General features: G+C 42.7%; 1 protein-coding gene across 2 annotated transcripts in view; it reads right to left on the bottom strand.

Moving 5' to 3' along the window:
• The window catches only part of LOC110971154 (TOX high mobility group box family member 2-like), an 85973-nt gene that overhangs the window by 45284 nt on the left and 22891 nt on the right, over window positions 1-17798 (bottom strand). Inside the window, exons 2-3 of one of the 2 annotated variants that reach the window (XM_051949879.1) lie at window positions 11174-11265; window positions 1246-1305 (exon numbers count right to left, since the gene is read on the bottom strand). In XM_051949879.1, coding sequence (XP_051805839.1) covers window positions 1246-1290 — 45 coding nt within the window. In that variant the 5' untranslated portion in view covers window positions 1291-1305; window positions 11174-11265. The remainder of the gene's footprint in view (window positions 1-1245; window positions 1306-11173; window positions 11266-17798) is intronic. The other variant, XM_051949878.1, reaches the window with a different exon arrangement.

Below are 17798 nucleotides of genomic sequence, written 5' to 3'. Positions count from 1 at the left end.
GGACATCAAGTTGGGCTGAATGTGGCCTCTGAACTAAAATGAGTTTGACACCTCTGATCTTAGGCTTTCACAGTTTAACCTTCAGGGAACCACATATTTCTCTCATTACCATTGTGGTAGATGAAGTTCTAGAGGAAGACAAACCAAATCCTAAATCCAGAACTACGTGCAGACACCACAGAGGGCGGGTCTGTGTCTTTACGAGTATAGAAGTGCGGACGTACGACAGAGCGTGTGAGTGAAACTACACATCAACTTGCAAATGTGCTCATGAATAAGTTTGTGTCAGAGAACGTGTGTGTGTGCTGTCGTCCTTGGCCTCTTGGCGTTGTCCGGCGAGTTATTTGGCGAGGCGCTAATTGACGTGCAGCCTCCACCTCGTCGTGTTTTGTCAGAACATGAAGGCCCCGCTGCTGGATCAACAAATCCTGGGGCTCCAAATTCTGCCATATGTCCAGCCATGTGTTCCCATCCACCAGCTGGGAGCACTCAGCAGCCCTGTGCCTCTCTGACTCTCTGACTGACTGTGTGACTGGGACTCCAGACTGGGACCAGTGCTTCAGTCAGCTTGGAGTGGTGAAATATCACTGCTGGTTCGTAGCAACTCGTCTAGTCCAAAACTGTCAGGGCTGATGGTTAAATCCGTCTGCTGCTAAAGATATGATAATGTGGCTTTGGATAAAATCATCTGTCAGGAGGCATGTGTTGTGTGGAGGCTAAAGGATACTTTGGCTTATGAGGCATTAAACGCTCCCCTAAGAGAAACAGGGTCAAACTCACGGATGTTTTTTAAAAAAATTTTGGAGTGATGCTCATTTTAAGGCTACCCAAAGCATCTTCTACATGAGATTTTGCAGAAGTACACTACTTTTGCATAATTTACTGTAAAACATGACACATCAAATGACTTATATATTTCAGAAACCTGAAAAACAGTTCATCCTTATGCAAACTACTCCATTTTAAGTTTTACTTTGGCTATAATTTCAAAGATAGAAGCTAGAATTTGGACATATCATCTTATAACTGTTAACAAAGGCAGTGTTTAAAGGTGATGTCGCTGTGATTTGCATTTTCCACTCATATTACCCGCAAAACGTGTCTATTTTCCACATTTAGAACCTGCCCAACATGTACCAAAACATATCATTCTTTTAACCCCATTCCTGTTAAATGCTGACACCAGCTTCCTCAGACATTTTATTTGTTTGAGTCAGCAGAGTTTGTAGGAAAAGACTCTCTTACCTGGTTTGGTGACCGAAACTCTTGGTTGTTGTCATTCATGTACATGTTGTCACCATCAAACTGTGGACAGAAACAGAAAGAAGAAATAAATAATGTATGCAAGAGTGGTTTTGAAAAAAAAGAAAAGACAAGAGGGTTGTGGGGGCTCGGGGAGGTACGAAGAGGAAAAGCTCTTTACGGGTGGCCTGAAGTGTGAGACTAATGACTTTGTCACTTTGGTTAAACCTCGTGGTGGCATGGCAGCGTGGGTAATTACTGTTCGTCAGCGGGCCGGTAATTAGGCTACATGAGCACAGTGACGAGAGATGGGCTTTTCCCTGTGGGCTCTGCAGTGTGTGCGAGAAACAGAACGACTGTGAATGATTCTGCGAGTGCGTACAGTGGAGGAGTGTGTGCGGGTCCGTCTTCCAGGCTCCGTTATCCACTGTGGGTGTGTGTTAGCGCGAGGGCATGCTGTGTCTTCAGGACTGAGCTAATCAGGCAGTGAAAGATCACTTGCTGCAGGTGCCAAAACACTGCTTGACACGAGGTTAGGACTCGCGTAACAACAAATGACCCCTTGACCCCCGGGCGTTCTGGAAAACAACACCGGGTCACCGGTCGAGAGCAGCATGCAACACGCTGAATCTGCTGTCTAGTATGAGCTAATCTCCTCTGAGCGCGCTACAAATGAAGAGAAAATAACAACAACTGAGATTCTGTTTTTAGCTGCAGAGAAAATGAGATTCCATCCTACAAACGGCTCAGTGAGTGAACCTGTGCAGTGTCAAGGTGACTGAGAAACTGCCACCATGCTAAGAGGAGCTGCATTGTGAAACGCCCTTGGCTTCCAAAGGCATCAAGGTTTGTCATACCGCATCTCACGGGCAAATGAAACAAACCTTGACTAGGCTGGATAATAACGCTCATGAAGCACGCGCAGAGGAGCCCGATGTGTCAACTCAAGCCCCCGTTTTGTTTGTTGACTGAGGTCACTCTTTGTAATATGAATGCAGGAACAGACAGCAGGAACAACGTGATCAAACCAGACGGCACTCCATGTCAAATTCCTCAGATGTGAAGATACGGTGGAGGGGGGCCCTTTTTCATCTGAGGTGGTCCGCTTTGTGCCTACGGAGAAAGCCACCGGCGGCTTCAAAGATAAACACATGCTGGATACGAGTGGATCAGAAGATATACCTGCTCAAAACAATGACCAAATCGGTAGACTAATGGACGGAAATGGGCAGAATTCCTCAGAGGGGGAGGAGAAGGGAGGGAGAATCTAATATCGTACTGGTAGACAGGAAAAAGTCGAAGTAGCTAAATGAGTATGTGAGTGGTGAGAAAGAGAAATTACTGTACATTATTGCAGGAGAAGGGCCGGGGGAATGAGCGGCTGCCTCGGGGCAATGGTTGGCTAACGATGCATGTCGTGGGAGCCCCAGTGAGGATTCACTTGGTTATTCTAATGATTACATTTACATTTAACCGCATAAGCAAACTGAGACAAGAGCTGCACATTTAAGCCTCATTCACACCTTGCATGATTAATCCAAAAGCCCTGTACCAGCAGTATTAAAAAGAAACTACTCCGAGTGAATGCTGACTAATTGTTCAGCGGTACATGCGGCAGATAAAGACGCCAATTTGCCTAATCAAGCATGGCGGCATCTATCACCTGACTGAACCGCGGCGAGAAGCGACCGCAGCGAGAGGGCCAGAGTGATGTTGACCTTAGTGACATATCTGCAATAAACTCTTCACTTCTCACATGAAAGCCTCTTGTCCTCGCCTAACTGAGCAATTTCATTCCATTGAAATCCACTTTGATATCACTGCTGACGTTAAAAAAAAAAAAAAAAAAAAACCTTTCTGAGAGCTTCTTTAGGATAAGATTCTCTCGGGTGAAAAGAGAGCGCGGCCGCTGAACAATGCCATTTGCCACCCCAACATCACGTCTTACATTAGAGCCCAATTTTGCAAACTCAATTCTCCGAGTGCACAGCCTTGTCACTGTCTTTCTGCTCCAAAGGAAGAAACGAAGTGAGATAATCCAGCGTCTTTACAGATCGCGCGTTTAACGTAATATTTACCAAAAAGCCAAAACAAGCCCGGAAAGGTCAGCCATTTTGTGCCTCAACATGGCTGCCCATATATTGTAACGTAAAGCTGTTTCCACTTGTTCCTCTCCATGGCTCTCCTTTGCACTTGCTCGCTCTCCCACTTAAAATGCCAATTTATCCTCGGCTCAATGCTATCAGCTCTGCCATTACTCCGCATATACTGCAGAAATCTTCCCCTTTCTCCTCATCTGTCCTCTCAATCTCTCCATCTTCCACTGGTTCTCACCTCCTCCTTTCTCTCCCCTCTGTTCCCATCATCCCCACCTCTCTTTCCACTTCCACTCTTTCCATCTCCATCAGTCCCTTCCCCTCCTTATCCCCCTCTTTTCCTCTCTTTCTTCAGCGGGCCTTGGCATCGCTTCCTCATCGGCAGTCTAATTGGGCATTCTGCCTGAGACAAGGGCCTCATTAAGCAGTAATTACACACATGTTGTTTTCGGCAAACATCTCTATTTGGATTGCTTTGCATGGTAATTGTTCAGCAGGGACCACTGCTCGCGATGTTTCCCTCCGTGACACACGTGGTGCTGGTAGAGAGGAATGAAAAAACATGGAGGAGAAGGGTAGGGAGGCAGGGAGGGGTAGCGAGAGAGAGAGAGAGAGAGAGAGAGGAGGATGTGAGAACAGAGAAAAATAATAATAGGTTGTGGAAGAGAGACAAATTGAGAAATAAAGAATGCATACATGAGAGAGAGGGAGGATGAGAGCAACACGGAGGTAGAAAGGAGAGACTAGAAGGATGAAGGCGATGCTGAGGCAGTAAATGGAGAAAGACAATGAATAAATGACATGAAATTTTTTTAAAAAAAGGGAGGTAGACGGATTCCGCTTGAGAGGGAAAATGAGGTGGAGAGAGCATGAAAAAGAGCACGGAGGACGAGTAAATGAGGAAAGAGAAGTGAGAAAGTAAAAGACAGTGACGGAGGGAGCCAGAGAGAGAAAGAGAGTGAGTCCCAGAACTAGGTCATGCCTCGCAATCATCGACAAAGCTGAGCGTTTCAAAAATAATGAAGCCACATGGTGGAAGTAATGCTAACTAGCATATCCAGGGAAAACATGTAATATTTACACAGCGCTAATGGTGCAATACAATGCTGGGGTCTTTTCATGTGCATGGAGAGCAGCGGTGAGACAGCTGAAGGCAGGATTGGAGGGAAACATTACAGACTCCACAGAAGAAGGGCTCTGATTGATGGACTTTTCGTATAAGCTCCTCGCTAAGCCTTCTAGGCAACATCTGTTTGTGAAGATGGTCGGGTGAAGATCAGCTGCTCGTGTGTCTCCGTGATGCCATAACTGTCCAGTCATTTCAGAGAAAAATTACCTTAAAGTGATGGAAAAAAACCAAAACAGTTTTGACTCAAAAAACACTCAAGTTACACAAATAACTCAGTTACGTCACAGGATGTCATTATTTGAAATGCATATGTCCGCAAATATTAATATCTGGGTTTAACTATAGATGATTTGATCATAAGGCTACACTAATTATAAGAGCAGTGGGCTTTTATTTTGTGTATTTCCATTTTGTGCTACTTCCTCCTTCTTTTTTGCTACGTCTTAAAGGGAAAACTGTACTTTTTCTATAGATATTTTGCTGCAAATTCAGATTTTACAACAAAAAAGCCTAAAAAATGCAGAAGTGTCACACATCCAACTGCTACGGATGATATGGTGAAATATGCTGCTATTATACAAATAATATACACCATAAATGGAAAGTTTTTTTTTACTTAAGGCACATTTTTACAGTATTTTTCACGCATTATTTTTACTTAAGTGAGTTATCTTGTGTGTCACATGTAGTATAGAGTAAATAATGTAATATCTTTTTACTTTAATTTTACTTTTACGCAATCTATATTCAAGAAAAGCGCTGCGATACGTGTGAAAGTGCAACAAAAACATACGCCGTCGCACTAAAGCACAACCACAACAAACTTTTTGAACTTTTCAATTAATAAAAGGGAATCTATAAGCAGAACGGGTAATACTTGTGACTTTAAAAGCCTTCGCCAGAACACCAAGTCTCTAAAAATAATTCTCTCACCGAGCGGAATTAATAAGCCCAGAACAGTACACAGCCATTCTGTGAAGAAAAGGGGTGTGGTGGTGGTGGTGCTGGTGAGGGCTCATGCAATATGTATGCCTGTTGGAGCACCCTTCTTCCTCATCTTCCCCCCTTCTCCTCTTTATTTCTCTCTCTCTCTCTCGTTACTCTCTCTCTTTCTCTGTTCAATTAAGCCGTAGGAGCGACCTAACAAACCTCAACCTGAGACAATGAATTTTGATGTTGCCCAACTTGTCACTGCTGGTTCAAAGGCAGCAGAGAGGATGAGACAGACAGAAGGAATACAGTCACACTTAAAAAACAGCGGAAAGAAAGAAAGAAAGAAAGAAAGAAAGCTGCAGCAGTAGGTGGATGTTCAGAGTTGCATGGGAGGAGGAGAGAGAAGAGAGACTATAGTAACAATTCTGGTGTTGCACCACGCCCCAAGCAAACAATGAACATGGGCAAACAATGAACATGGCACACACTCACATACACAAACACACACAGACACACAAAGCCCATAAAAAGCACAGCCTGTGGCCATGGCGACACATGCTCTGTTGTCGTTAGATAAGGGAAACAGGGCCTCTTCCTGGGTGTGAGAGTTTGATCCTGCACACACACACACACACACACACACACACACACACACACACTGAACACACTACACCCACACTACATGTGCACGCTCAGCTGCAGCAGCAGCAGCAGTGCCGGGGTCACATCCAGCAACACCCAGCATCTCCTGTAGCCTCACCTTTATCAGCTGCACGCTTCATTTTCATATGCAAAAGCCCGGGTTGTGTTTATCGGGACACTCAGCGCTCCGGTCAGCGGACTACATGAACGCCCCGGTCAGATATAGACAAGCTACAAGGTGCAACTTCCTCCTTTTTTCTCTCAGGTGGAATATGATGGAATTCTCTTTGGAATTCTTTGGCTTAGTGCCATCCTAGAAAGTATTTGGTTGCAGGAATAGAGGGCATTAATCGGTGGGGTTGAGCATTCCTAAAAGCACCGTTTTTAAAAGTGTTAAAGCCTCCTGCTATCCCCCTCAAGAACACTCTCACCCAACCGGTCGAGGCAGATGGACGCCTTCCCTGAGCCTGGTTCTGCAGAAGCTATTTTTCATTCCTTCCCACCATCCCTCACAGGGAATCCAAAAGCAGCATTGGGTTGTGTTCTCTGTTTATAATTCGTAATGTCTGTACCTTACTATGCTGAGCGCTTTGAGATGACATACACCCCCTGTCAAAAGTTTTGAGACACTTTCTCATTCAAATAAATTAGAACCCGTCTTAAAACTTTTGACAGGGGGTGTATGTCGTGAATCTGCACTATATACACACTACTGTTCAAAAGTTTGGGGTCACCTGGACAATTTCATGTTCTCCATGAAAACTCACGCTTTTACTCATGTGCTAACATAACTGCACAAGGGTTTTCTAATCATCAATGAGCCTTTCAGCACCATTAGCTAACACAATGTAGCATTAGAACACAGGAGTGATGGTTGCTGGGAATGTTCCTCTGTACCCCTGTGGAGGTATTCCATTAAAGATTTCCAGCTAGAATAGTCATTTACTACATTAACGATGTCTAGAATGGATTTCTGATTCAATTAATGTTATCTTCATTGACAAAAACTGCTTTTCTTTCAAAAATAAGGACATTTCTATGTGACCTCAAACTTTTGAACGCTAGCGTAAATAAAATTTAATTTAACTGAATTAAAAGACAAGCTGATCTATGTCTGCAGCTGATTTTGCTAAAGAAAAAATAGTTTCATAGCATCCAACTGGCAGTGAAACAACAGACAGAAACGCATATCATCCGATCAGAATCAACTTCTTTTTGTTCACAAACGTTTCAACCGTTTCCGGCTCTACCTATGAGCAACACTCACAAAGAAAAAAAGCCAAGCTGAAGCTCCATTCATCCATTTTTCTGTTGCACTGGAGCAACCACAAAACAGAAGCAACAGTCGGCAGCAGCAGAAGACGGTAAGAGATGGGAGGGCAGATTGAGATAGTGTGGGGAGGCTGGAGGTTGGCGCTAAATAAGGTTTTGTTTCCACCGTGAACTCGGGTTCACTGCGACTTAGTGAGTTCACGCCAGGATAAATATCTAAACGGTGATGGTGACGCATGATACCCTACACAGGCCAAAAGGTTTAAGAAAGTGAGATTTTCATTCTCTGTTTTTGACATATCTATCATCAAATTAGTGTCATAAAGCAATCAGATATGACTCCTCTTTCAAATACAGGAAATCAAACAGAAAACAAGTGAATAGTCTTTCAGTTTACATCTTAGTAAGCTGTGTGAAACCTTCAGAACCTCAAAACCCACCACTAGATCGGAAAAGCAGGTTGTCTTTTAAAAAAAAATCTTGCCAGAATAACACCATTTATCATGGCCAGAAACTGTAAAAACAGAAAGAATCATCAGCTTTCCAACAGTAATTGAACTACTCATCTATGAAGTGCGGAGCTTGAAATCATCATATTTCATTAAAATCACTTTATTCTATGCACCTCATTTAAAAATTTGCCAAAATAAACCATTTACGTTCACTATATTCTGTAAAAAACAAGAGGTTTTGTGCTTTTCACCACAATTGTAAAGTCATTAGTTGCTCAGATTTGACCAACAGTCATATCACAAAAATTTTAGAGATTTCTTGGCCAAACTCGGCTGAATTTACACAGAGCAGATCAGACACAATTTTTGTTCTTTTCTTTTTCTTTTTTATGATTTATGGGATTATAACTGTGTCATGCTGCACAATATACACATTTAAGTTCTTCCTACTTCTAGCTATGGTTGGGAAGTTTCCATAGAGGTGCAGAACTTTATATTGAAGCAAAAAAAAAAAAGAGCCAGCAGTGAGTAAAAATGTGACAGGGGCAAAAAAAAAATCTATATTGTTGCTGGTAGTGCCTGTAACTTTACTTCACTACGTCTCAGTTTTTCTTTTCTAGTGCCATTTTTTGTTTGAAAAGCGACTACAATAAACATTTTTACATTTACAATGGATCATTCGAATCAACCAAGAATTATCACCTGACCCCTCAATTCTCACTTTTATCTCATTTTACTGTTTCCTTGGTGTTTTCTGGACTATATAGTATTTCAGAACACATCTGTGCCAGAGTAGGCAGCTCTTTTTAGAGGGAAACCTCTAAAAGTTGACCGCAGTGGAGCATTTTGCCTTAAATAGTCTCCTCAGGAGTCAGTGGACAATAAGAAAGAGCGAATATTTGACTTAACATTTGTTATCTGTACAAAAACCGTGATGCCAAATGAATTCAAATGTTGCTACATAAACAACTTCTTGAGAATCACTGTTGTCTTTTTAGCTTGTTTCTTCCAAAACAAAACGGTGAAACCATTTCTTATTGCAGGTTTTCAGTTCTTCAGTCAAATGCTCTTGTATAAAGTTATCCAAGTGCAACTTTACATGAATGTTTCCTCTGCCGATTAGACTTGTTGGAGGAAGTATGGCTGTACTGTGTCAAAGAGGTGTGAAAGCACAGTTCAATAAGTATCATCAGTGCCATCAGTCTGTCTGTGCAGTAACTAGATCAGAGTGCAAAACAGGTCAAAACCGTGGAGTGCGCCACGTGCGAGCACATGTGCAAAAGGTATAACAGAAAAAAAAAACATGTCAGACCAAAATGCCACCCACATGGCCTCCCTCATCCTGCTGTGGTGATCTTCAACGGCCTGCAGCTAACCAGCACTGGGAAACACCTTCTTAGCATCAAGCACAATGGCATCACATGCAATTAGCAGCTAGCTGCAGAAGGTGCTGTAGCGCTATACTTAACAACATCCGTGCTACTAGGAGGAAAGTAGTTATCCTGTCGGTCTACCTGACAATCACACTGTCTGAGGTGAGAACGTGTGTGTGTGTGTGTGTGTGTCTACGTGTACAATATGAGCGTCCATACAGTACGTTCATGTCTCTACGTGAGTCTTTGTCAGTGAGGTTTCTCTGGGAGCACAAGAGGATGCAGAGCACAAGCCACTTTTAACTGACTGGGGTAAACAGTGATGAGAGAAGATAAAGGGCAGAGTGAATGTCACATTACCCCAGCCCTTTGCCTCTGCTCACCGCAGCATCAGATAACTGCAGCAGGAAAAAGAAAAAAAGTCTGGTTTCCTCTAGCATATAATTGGTTATCTCATTGCAATCTGCTGCTCTCTTGCCTGTGTGCACAGAATGAAGTATGAAAGAGCAAAGGGAGAAGGAGAGAAAAAAAATCCTGAAGTTTGACTGTTCTGACTAAAATAAATCATTACGAGCATCAGCCTATTTCCATGGGTGTCGACATGCGATGGAGTTAAACATGCAGAAATGAACAGAAAACAATAGAGCTGCTGATAACCCGGTTGTGGTGTGTTTGCTTTCAAACTGAAAATAAATATAGCCAAGCAATACCACACATGTGGTAGCACACACACACTTTTACAGCTCACTAAATAGGGAAGTATGCTTCATTGTCACCAACAATATCTGACAGGGCAACAGATTGTTAGTATAGTTTCAACAAGAGAAATGCAGGAAATGGCATTACAACATCTTACAGTGATAAAAAAACAAAACCTAAAGAAACATCAACACATTATAAAAGATGCACTATTAGCATAGTCTGTCAAAATATTGTTTAATGCATCCTTTTATAATTCACTTAATAAAAACATTGGTAAAGATAAAGTCTAAAATGTGTCAACCGTGCGTTCAGATTCAAAGATAATTTCTCAGGGTGTCGATACCGTGTGACTTGACTGTAACAACTACAGAGGCGTGTTTAGCACCTCTGCACGTTTTCACACATATGTCACTGGAATGAAGCAGCATCTGTACATTCCAGTAAAAATCACTATTTTTAAATACGTGTTTGTGTTGTGTAAGAGACCAAATACTTCTTGATACATTTATGCATAAAACTGTGAATGTGTGTGTGTGCTTATGTGGGGAGATACATGAGTACTTTAAAGTAAATATGAAGAGAAATTTCACGGCAACTCAGTCTGGAGCCTCCAGAATTTCTCAGGGCCCAGGCTGGTACCTTGAGGTGCACCTTTTAAGATCAATTGAATAAAAAAAAGGTTTCAGAATTTAGGGCCTTGGCTACTCTATCTCACCACAGCAGTGAGAAACATCTGTAAATTCCAGTAAAAAATGTTATCTCTGAATACATGTTTGTGTTGTGTGAAAGCTAAAATACTTCTTGAGACATTTATGAATAAAACTGTATAAGTGTACATTCATGTAGGAAGTTTAAGAAGTATATATGAAAACAAATTTCATTACAATTCAGTTTGGAGCCGACAGAATTTCTCTGGTCCCAGGTTGGTACCACGAGGTACACCTTCATGGATTAATCAACTAACACAAACAGAAGAAAAAAATCAAAATTTGGGGGCTTGGCCACTGTATGTCACCACTGCAGTAAAACATCTTTAAATTCCAGTAAAAATCACTATCTTTGAATACAACTTTGTGCTGTAGCAAAGAAAAAAAATTACTTTTTGAGACATTTATGCATAGAATTGTGTCTGTGTGTGCTCATGTAGGGAGTTACATGAGTTTTTTTTTTTTTTAAGTAAATACAAAGAGAAATTTCATTGCAACTCAGTCTGGAGCCTCTAGAATTCCTCAGGGCCCAGGTTGGTACCTTGAGGTACACCTTTCCGGATCAATCGACTAGCACAAACAGAAAAAGGTTTCAGAATTTGGGGGCTTGGCTACTGTATCTCACCACAGCAGTGGGCAGTCTTTTCCTAGACGGATTGATGCCTGGAGGGGGGCAGTGTGGAGCCTCACCCCTCGTTCACCCACACTGTACCGGGCTGTGGTTAGAGAGAGAGACAGCAGGGGAGGGAGAAAGAGAAGAGAGAAAAGAGAAGACAAAAGTAGGGAAGGAAACGAGATTGCGGGGCTTTAGTTTGCGAGATACAAGCAGGGCATTTGTAAAGGGAACATGTCAAGATACCCCCAACCCCCCATTGAACCTTTTCCCTCCTCCTTCCTTCTCCGGCTGCTCGGCTCTTACCCCCCTTCATGCCCAGAAACACACGTGCAGGGGGAGGAGTAATGACATGAGACTACACAGTGACTCTATGCAACGCCGTGCGAAGGGGAAGAATGGAGGTTAATGAGCTGACATCCCCTCCACCTCAAACACGCCTCCTCCCCACGCTCACCTCCCCACACTGACAAGCAAACACACAAAACCCCTACAAGACAGTGGGGCCGAACGCTGGCACCGGGCCAAGGCTTTTCTTGGAGACCAGAGGAAACATCACGGGGCACGAGTGGAGTTGTTTCCATGTACAGCTAACAGCGCTAGTCGGTTGTGAACAGCTGTGAGAGTAATCTAATAGAATTCACATTTTTAACATGGCCTGCGAACATCGGCTTCTGCAATCAAGAGCACATTACATTCAATAAAACAAGTCTACAGCCAGACTAGTGGCCCCGATGAAGATGCAACGCTCATTAAACAACAGGAATCAGAGGGTGAAAAAAAATTGCAGTTTAGCCTGAGGGTGGTGCCATGTTGAATCAGAAGGGAACGCCTTCTGTGCACTTTTGATTTCAGGCTATCTGATATGCTAAACCTGACTGGAATTTGCTTATTAGCTTTAGAGGCATCCTCTCTTTAGCTTTAACCTGACAAATCGGTGAATCAACAAACTCAATTGCAGAGAGAAATTCTGAAATTGAGATGTTTAACTGTGATACTGCAGACACTGAAGGTAGATCTCGTGGTTACATGAGACTCTGAATGGTAAAAACTACAAGTGTAGATGCAGCAACAGGTCTGCATTGAGCTCGTGTACGTGTCTACCAAGTCCTTCTTGACCAAACTGACAAAGAGTGCAACTACCGAAAGGCATGACTAAAAAAGCAGTCCAGCCACAAGTGTCAACATCTTACAAAATGCCACACAAGTCTACACAACAGTTGATTTATTAAGAACAAACAGCGCTTGCGCCCAGGCCACAGACCACAGGCTTAAACACATCATGCTATTATAGAGCATAGAGCACTGTGAATAAGAGATTAGACTTTCAGATGCTCCTCCATTTCTTGGTTGTCACGTGGTGGTGTGTGGGTGTAGAAGATGTTAAAAAAAACCCTCAGTGGCCTTTAAGTTGCATCACCGGAAAACCGACATGTAAAGGTGACAATTTTTAACAGATAAGAGTCCTTCTGAGCAAAAGTATTCACAAATAAATAAAAGAGATGTAAAAGGAAAAAAACAGTTGAATTTACAAAGGAGAGAAAAAAACCTTTCAGTGGAGACAAACTTGCTGAATGCAAGTTCATGTAAGAAATGACATTTACATGAGCCTGTGTGAGGATAAACATACAGGTGCAGGTAGATTTATTCTACTACACATGCACCACAGACCCTTTCTATACGGCTCCATACTGACTGAATTCCATCACCCCTATATATGAGAAACAGTATGCTGCTGTTTGAGCTACAAGCTTTCAAAAATGGATTCAGAGAGGTTTTTTTTTTTCAAATGAAATGTCAGTGGAATGTATCCTGCTGCAGCTGATGTGCCTTAATTACCTCAAATAAAATGAGTAAAAAGCATGAGGGGAAAAATAAAATAAAAGAACTTCACCAAAAGCAGAAATACAATTGATAATGGTGCAGCGAAACACTTTCACTGAGCTTGAAAACAATGGAAGATGGATGGTTAGTCATTAGCACCCATTGTGAATCTTTCGAGTGAGTAATTTGTGGGAAGGCTTGTGCATTTTTAATAGTCTTAAACTGGAGAGCCCCAAGAACACAAAACTCCATAAAATAATAACAGGCATTTTACCTTAGCACTATCTGAGCCTCTCAATTATTTACCACTAATGAATTGCCTCGGGCATTATTCTGCTTATGTACAATATGAACCATCCCACAGAGGCTGAATCAGCTCGCTGAATACTTAAATACATTTACTCAATTATGCTCATTGTCCCTGATATTAAAGAGAAAACGATGTCGAGCTTCTTCTTTTTTTTCCCTCTCTTGCTTGCTTTGATTCATCCTCGATATTTCACAAAAAATCTTCCCTCGGTCAGCAGTGATTTATTGATAAAACACTTTCATAGAGAAGGTTCTTGACTTTTCCTCTATTTTTGCATTTGTGGTGTGGGAGGATACAATAAAAAGGTTGTTTGCATGTTTGTTATTGTGGCGTCTAGCCTCAGCAGCATCGCGAGGCCAGTTGGCCAGGCATCTAGCAGGCTAATTTCAACCAGTTGCAATTCTGTGACTCTTTTTTTTTTTGGTGGGTGGGGGTGGGGGGTGGGGTGGGGGGGGGTTGGGTGTTTTTTACATTCATATATGTGAGTGTGCTCGATGCAAGTGTTATAATGCGCATATTTACATCTGTAGCCACTCAGAGTAACCAAACTGAGCATTCAGCTCATTTTACGTTCGACATTTTTATCACCACTCAATCGGGGGAAAAAAATGATACTTTGACTGCGTATAGGAGCCGTCGGAGCCTGACTAGCTTTAGTCGATTCCATGCTATCCAGATGTATCCATTAGTCTTTGGCTGTAACTACACCAGAGAGAAATTAAAGTGCAAAAGGATCCTGTTCCTAGACAGCTGGTAGTTGTAATTCCTATCAGGGAATTAAAAAAAAAGAGAAAAAGCAGCGATGGGAGGGAGAGAGTTTGAAAGAAAACATATACTATTTCATTTCAACTGCTTTAGGGATTAAAGCTCGGGTTCTAGAAAAAAAAACTGCATTAAATAATCCACCATTTGCATGTTTTATCTCACAAAGGAGGCTCACATAGACACACATATATACACACCAACCCCACTCTCCCTCCCTTCCCTTCTCCCTTCCCCCACAGACACACACTCTAACACACACACACACACACAGAATACACAAACACACACTCACGTCACACACATATACACACTGTCATCATTAAACACAACACACAACACCATCGAGATCAACCTGCTGCCATCTGCTCTACGCGCTCTGTACAATCCTTGCAGAATACATTAATTCACTACAATACATCACATCACATTCCCTCAATGTCATAGCCTTGCGCTGAAGAAGAGTGAGAAGAGGGAGAACGGAGGAGCAGAACAGACCACGGGCGCTGAAGAAAAGGGAGAGAGATTTGGCCCGAAACGAGTGGCGGCAGCGGCGGAGAGAAAATTTAAAGACAGTTTTATTTGGCTTTTAGGTGAAACAAGGCTGTCAGCGAAAAAACTTGTTCGTGTTACTACGACCAGGCCGAGATTAAAAATCCAGACAGGAGGTTAGTGTTATGAAAGCGAAAGGATAACAGCGGAATACTGGGAAAAAAGTGAGAGAAAGACACACACACAGAGAGAGTCGCCTGGCAGGAGAACATAAATTCCTCTTACACAGAGAAAGGCCTGCTTTTGTGAAGGACGTTTCTTTATTTGCGGCGTTATCAACTGTTAAAGCGCTGCCTGCTGTTTCTCCCACTGTAAACAAATCCAATGACACAAACTTAGTGGAAACTTTAAGAGTGCCCAGTTTTTAAAGTGTAATAATAGTTTCATCAATGATCATTATTTTGTCATTACGGTTCAAATTACTGCGTGTGATGTGAAACCCAGCGTCACAGCGGAGCATTTATTAGCTAAAGAGACGTTATTTTCTATTCAGGACTTGGTGAAAAGGAGTTTAAAGAATATTGGACTTCGATTTGTCAGGTGGGAAATTACACGAAGACAGCGTGGCTTCATTAGGTTAGTCATTTTTGGACATAACTGGCACTAAGAATTAAGCCAGATCTGGCTTTCCTACTAATATGACACCAGTTTTGGTAGTTTTCTATAGGATTTGTTGACAATAAGTAAATGATCTGTCATCTGTACATGTTGATGGTGTTCATAACTTTTTTTTGCCTTATTAACCACGCCTGACGTACATGTCAGCGGGGTTACTGCATTCGCTTCGGTATCTGGCTGGCTGGGTAAGTAATGAATGTGTGTTATGTCCGTTCAGATATCTCTGCAAGTGCTGAAGTCAGGAATAATCAATCTTGGCACTGAAGAATCGGTCTAAGGTCCCCTGCTCAGTTGTGGAGTTAGAGGTCTGGGCGTGGTTCTGCCATCTACTGAGGGCTGGTCTAGTTCTACTTCTGTAAATCCTTCTTCCATTCCTCAATTACATCAAGCTGCTGTAACATTAAGTTTCCTGGTAGAAGATAGATAAAGCTTATTCCTTATCTAATCTCATATGAAACCTTTCCAGCCTTATCCAGACACTTGAATCAGTTGTTAATGTCTACAACATAAATAAATGCTCCTTTATTGCACTGTTGTGCACACTGCTTCACTTGATTAAATTAAAAACGGAGATAAACACACAATAGATCCCTGCTTGGTTGTTTACGTGTTTAACTCCCTCCCTGTTTATTTTTTTCTTGTGTGCAAATCAGGAACATGTTTGTGCATGCGTGTGTGTCCGCCATTGTGCCGTGGCGGTGCAGAGGGAGTGAACAGCTGGCAGCCCACACTTGACTACGTATTGACCTGCTTTGCATTCACCTGTTATTCAGCCAACCTAATGTTTCCACTTGGCTCTGCTGCAGCTGAGCTGCAATTAACCCCGCTGTGAGTGCAAGGCAAGCAAGTCTGAAGTAAATTTGTCAAAGCAGTTCGTTGAACTCGGCTAAATTTCATCCTAGCTAATCTTATCAAATCAAGAGTTGTTTTCTTGTGTGTGTTGCTGGAATTTTTGACCTGTCTTGGGTGTCCTCTGCCTTCACCGTAAGTCAGCTGGGAGAGACTCCAGCGCCCCATGACCCTAATGAGGATTAAGCGCTGTATAGATGATTGATGTATGCCGGTATTTTCTTTTTTTTTTTTAAAAATAGATGAATATTTTGCCTCTGAATGCCAATGTTGGCATAGTGCAAACATTTGCTACTTTAAGGTTTCTGACAGGATGCACATGCACCCCTGAATGCAGATAATTAGCCTCCAGAAGTGTCATTTAGCTGTCTGAACCGTTCGAATGGGAGAAAGCGCTGCTGCATCCAACACTTACCTTATCTGCACTTCACTCCTCTGGTTTTTTTCCCACCCTCCATGTCCCCTCCCGCCTCTTTTCCCAGATGCCCTCTCAGCTCTTGTCTGTGTTTGGGCTGCAACTGCGAGGGGTCACTGCCTTCCTCGTCTCACACGTGAAGCTCTGAGTGTGTGTTTGTGTGTGAGAAACAGAGCGACACCACACACCCGTCTATGGATAATTACATGAATGAGAGTGCCAGAACATCAAAAAAAAAAAAAAAGAAGCGTGTAAGTGTGTGAATTTATCCCAATGTGTGTGCAGTTGAGCCTGAGTGACTTTCCCACTGTGTGTGTTTCAAAGTGTTTGAATGTGTATCTGTGCGTGCGTGTGTGTGTGTGTGTGTGTGTGTGTGTGTGTGTCTTGTGAGCTCAGTGCCAGGTCTCTCTAATGAGTCTGTCAGGCGCTGTTAGCGACGGCGTGCTCCCCTGGCTCAGCGCACTCCTACAGACACACTGTGATTAGCCGGGCCAACGGCACGCCACCGGGCCAGATTAAACACTCACCACGCCGCCAGGGAACACACACACACACACTGACACGCACACACACACACTGACACTCAGCACAGCACACATTAGAGCAAGCATTACAAGCGCCACACACAGATGTACTCAGACACACAGCTTCATCATCATCGCGCCTATTAGCCCGCTCTGATACAGTAACACGTACTTGCCCTCCGGAGCCAGGTGTTGATGCCACCGGAATTGAAAAATAACGCGAGATATAAACACAACACAAGTCACCTACGGCACTGGGCAAAGAAAACGCTAGTATTTCATTAATCTGTCCGCCTTTATTGAATTCCTGTCTGCCGCTAATCTTGAACATCACTCAGAATTAAGGCCAGCCCTTCTGGCTCCAACAGCTTTCAACATCTTCATTAAAGCGACATGATTCACTAATTACAGGTAATTACCCCTTAATGAGCAGCCCAGATGAATGAGCAGATATGCAGAGGAGGTGCAGGCGTGAGGACACGTCGTTTCTCGTTCCTCTGGGGCCACAAATGGACTCCCGCTGACCGGATGCTACAGCTTGACCATTGCCTGAGACATGGTGGTCTGGTTAGAGCAGACTGACTTCACTGTCACACTTTTTGCTTGTGCTGAATGATAGAAGATATTGACTTCTTTGACCATTTGGACCTAACGGGTGCATACTGGTTGTCACACATGAACACAGAGTCTGCAATAAAGATGTTTTGGTTTGACAATTATTAACACAAATAATGTCACAAGTTGCATTTTCAATAAATTTCATGCCTAAAATCAAAGCAACAA

This window comes from Acanthochromis polyacanthus, chromosome 6, assembly GCF_021347895.1.
Source record: "Acanthochromis polyacanthus isolate Apoly-LR-REF ecotype Palm Island chromosome 6, KAUST_Apoly_ChrSc, whole genome shotgun sequence".
Classification (NCBI taxonomy): Eukaryota; Metazoa; Chordata; class Actinopteri; family Pomacentridae; genus Acanthochromis; species Acanthochromis polyacanthus.
This window is presented reverse-complemented; position numbering and strand designations above follow the sequence as displayed.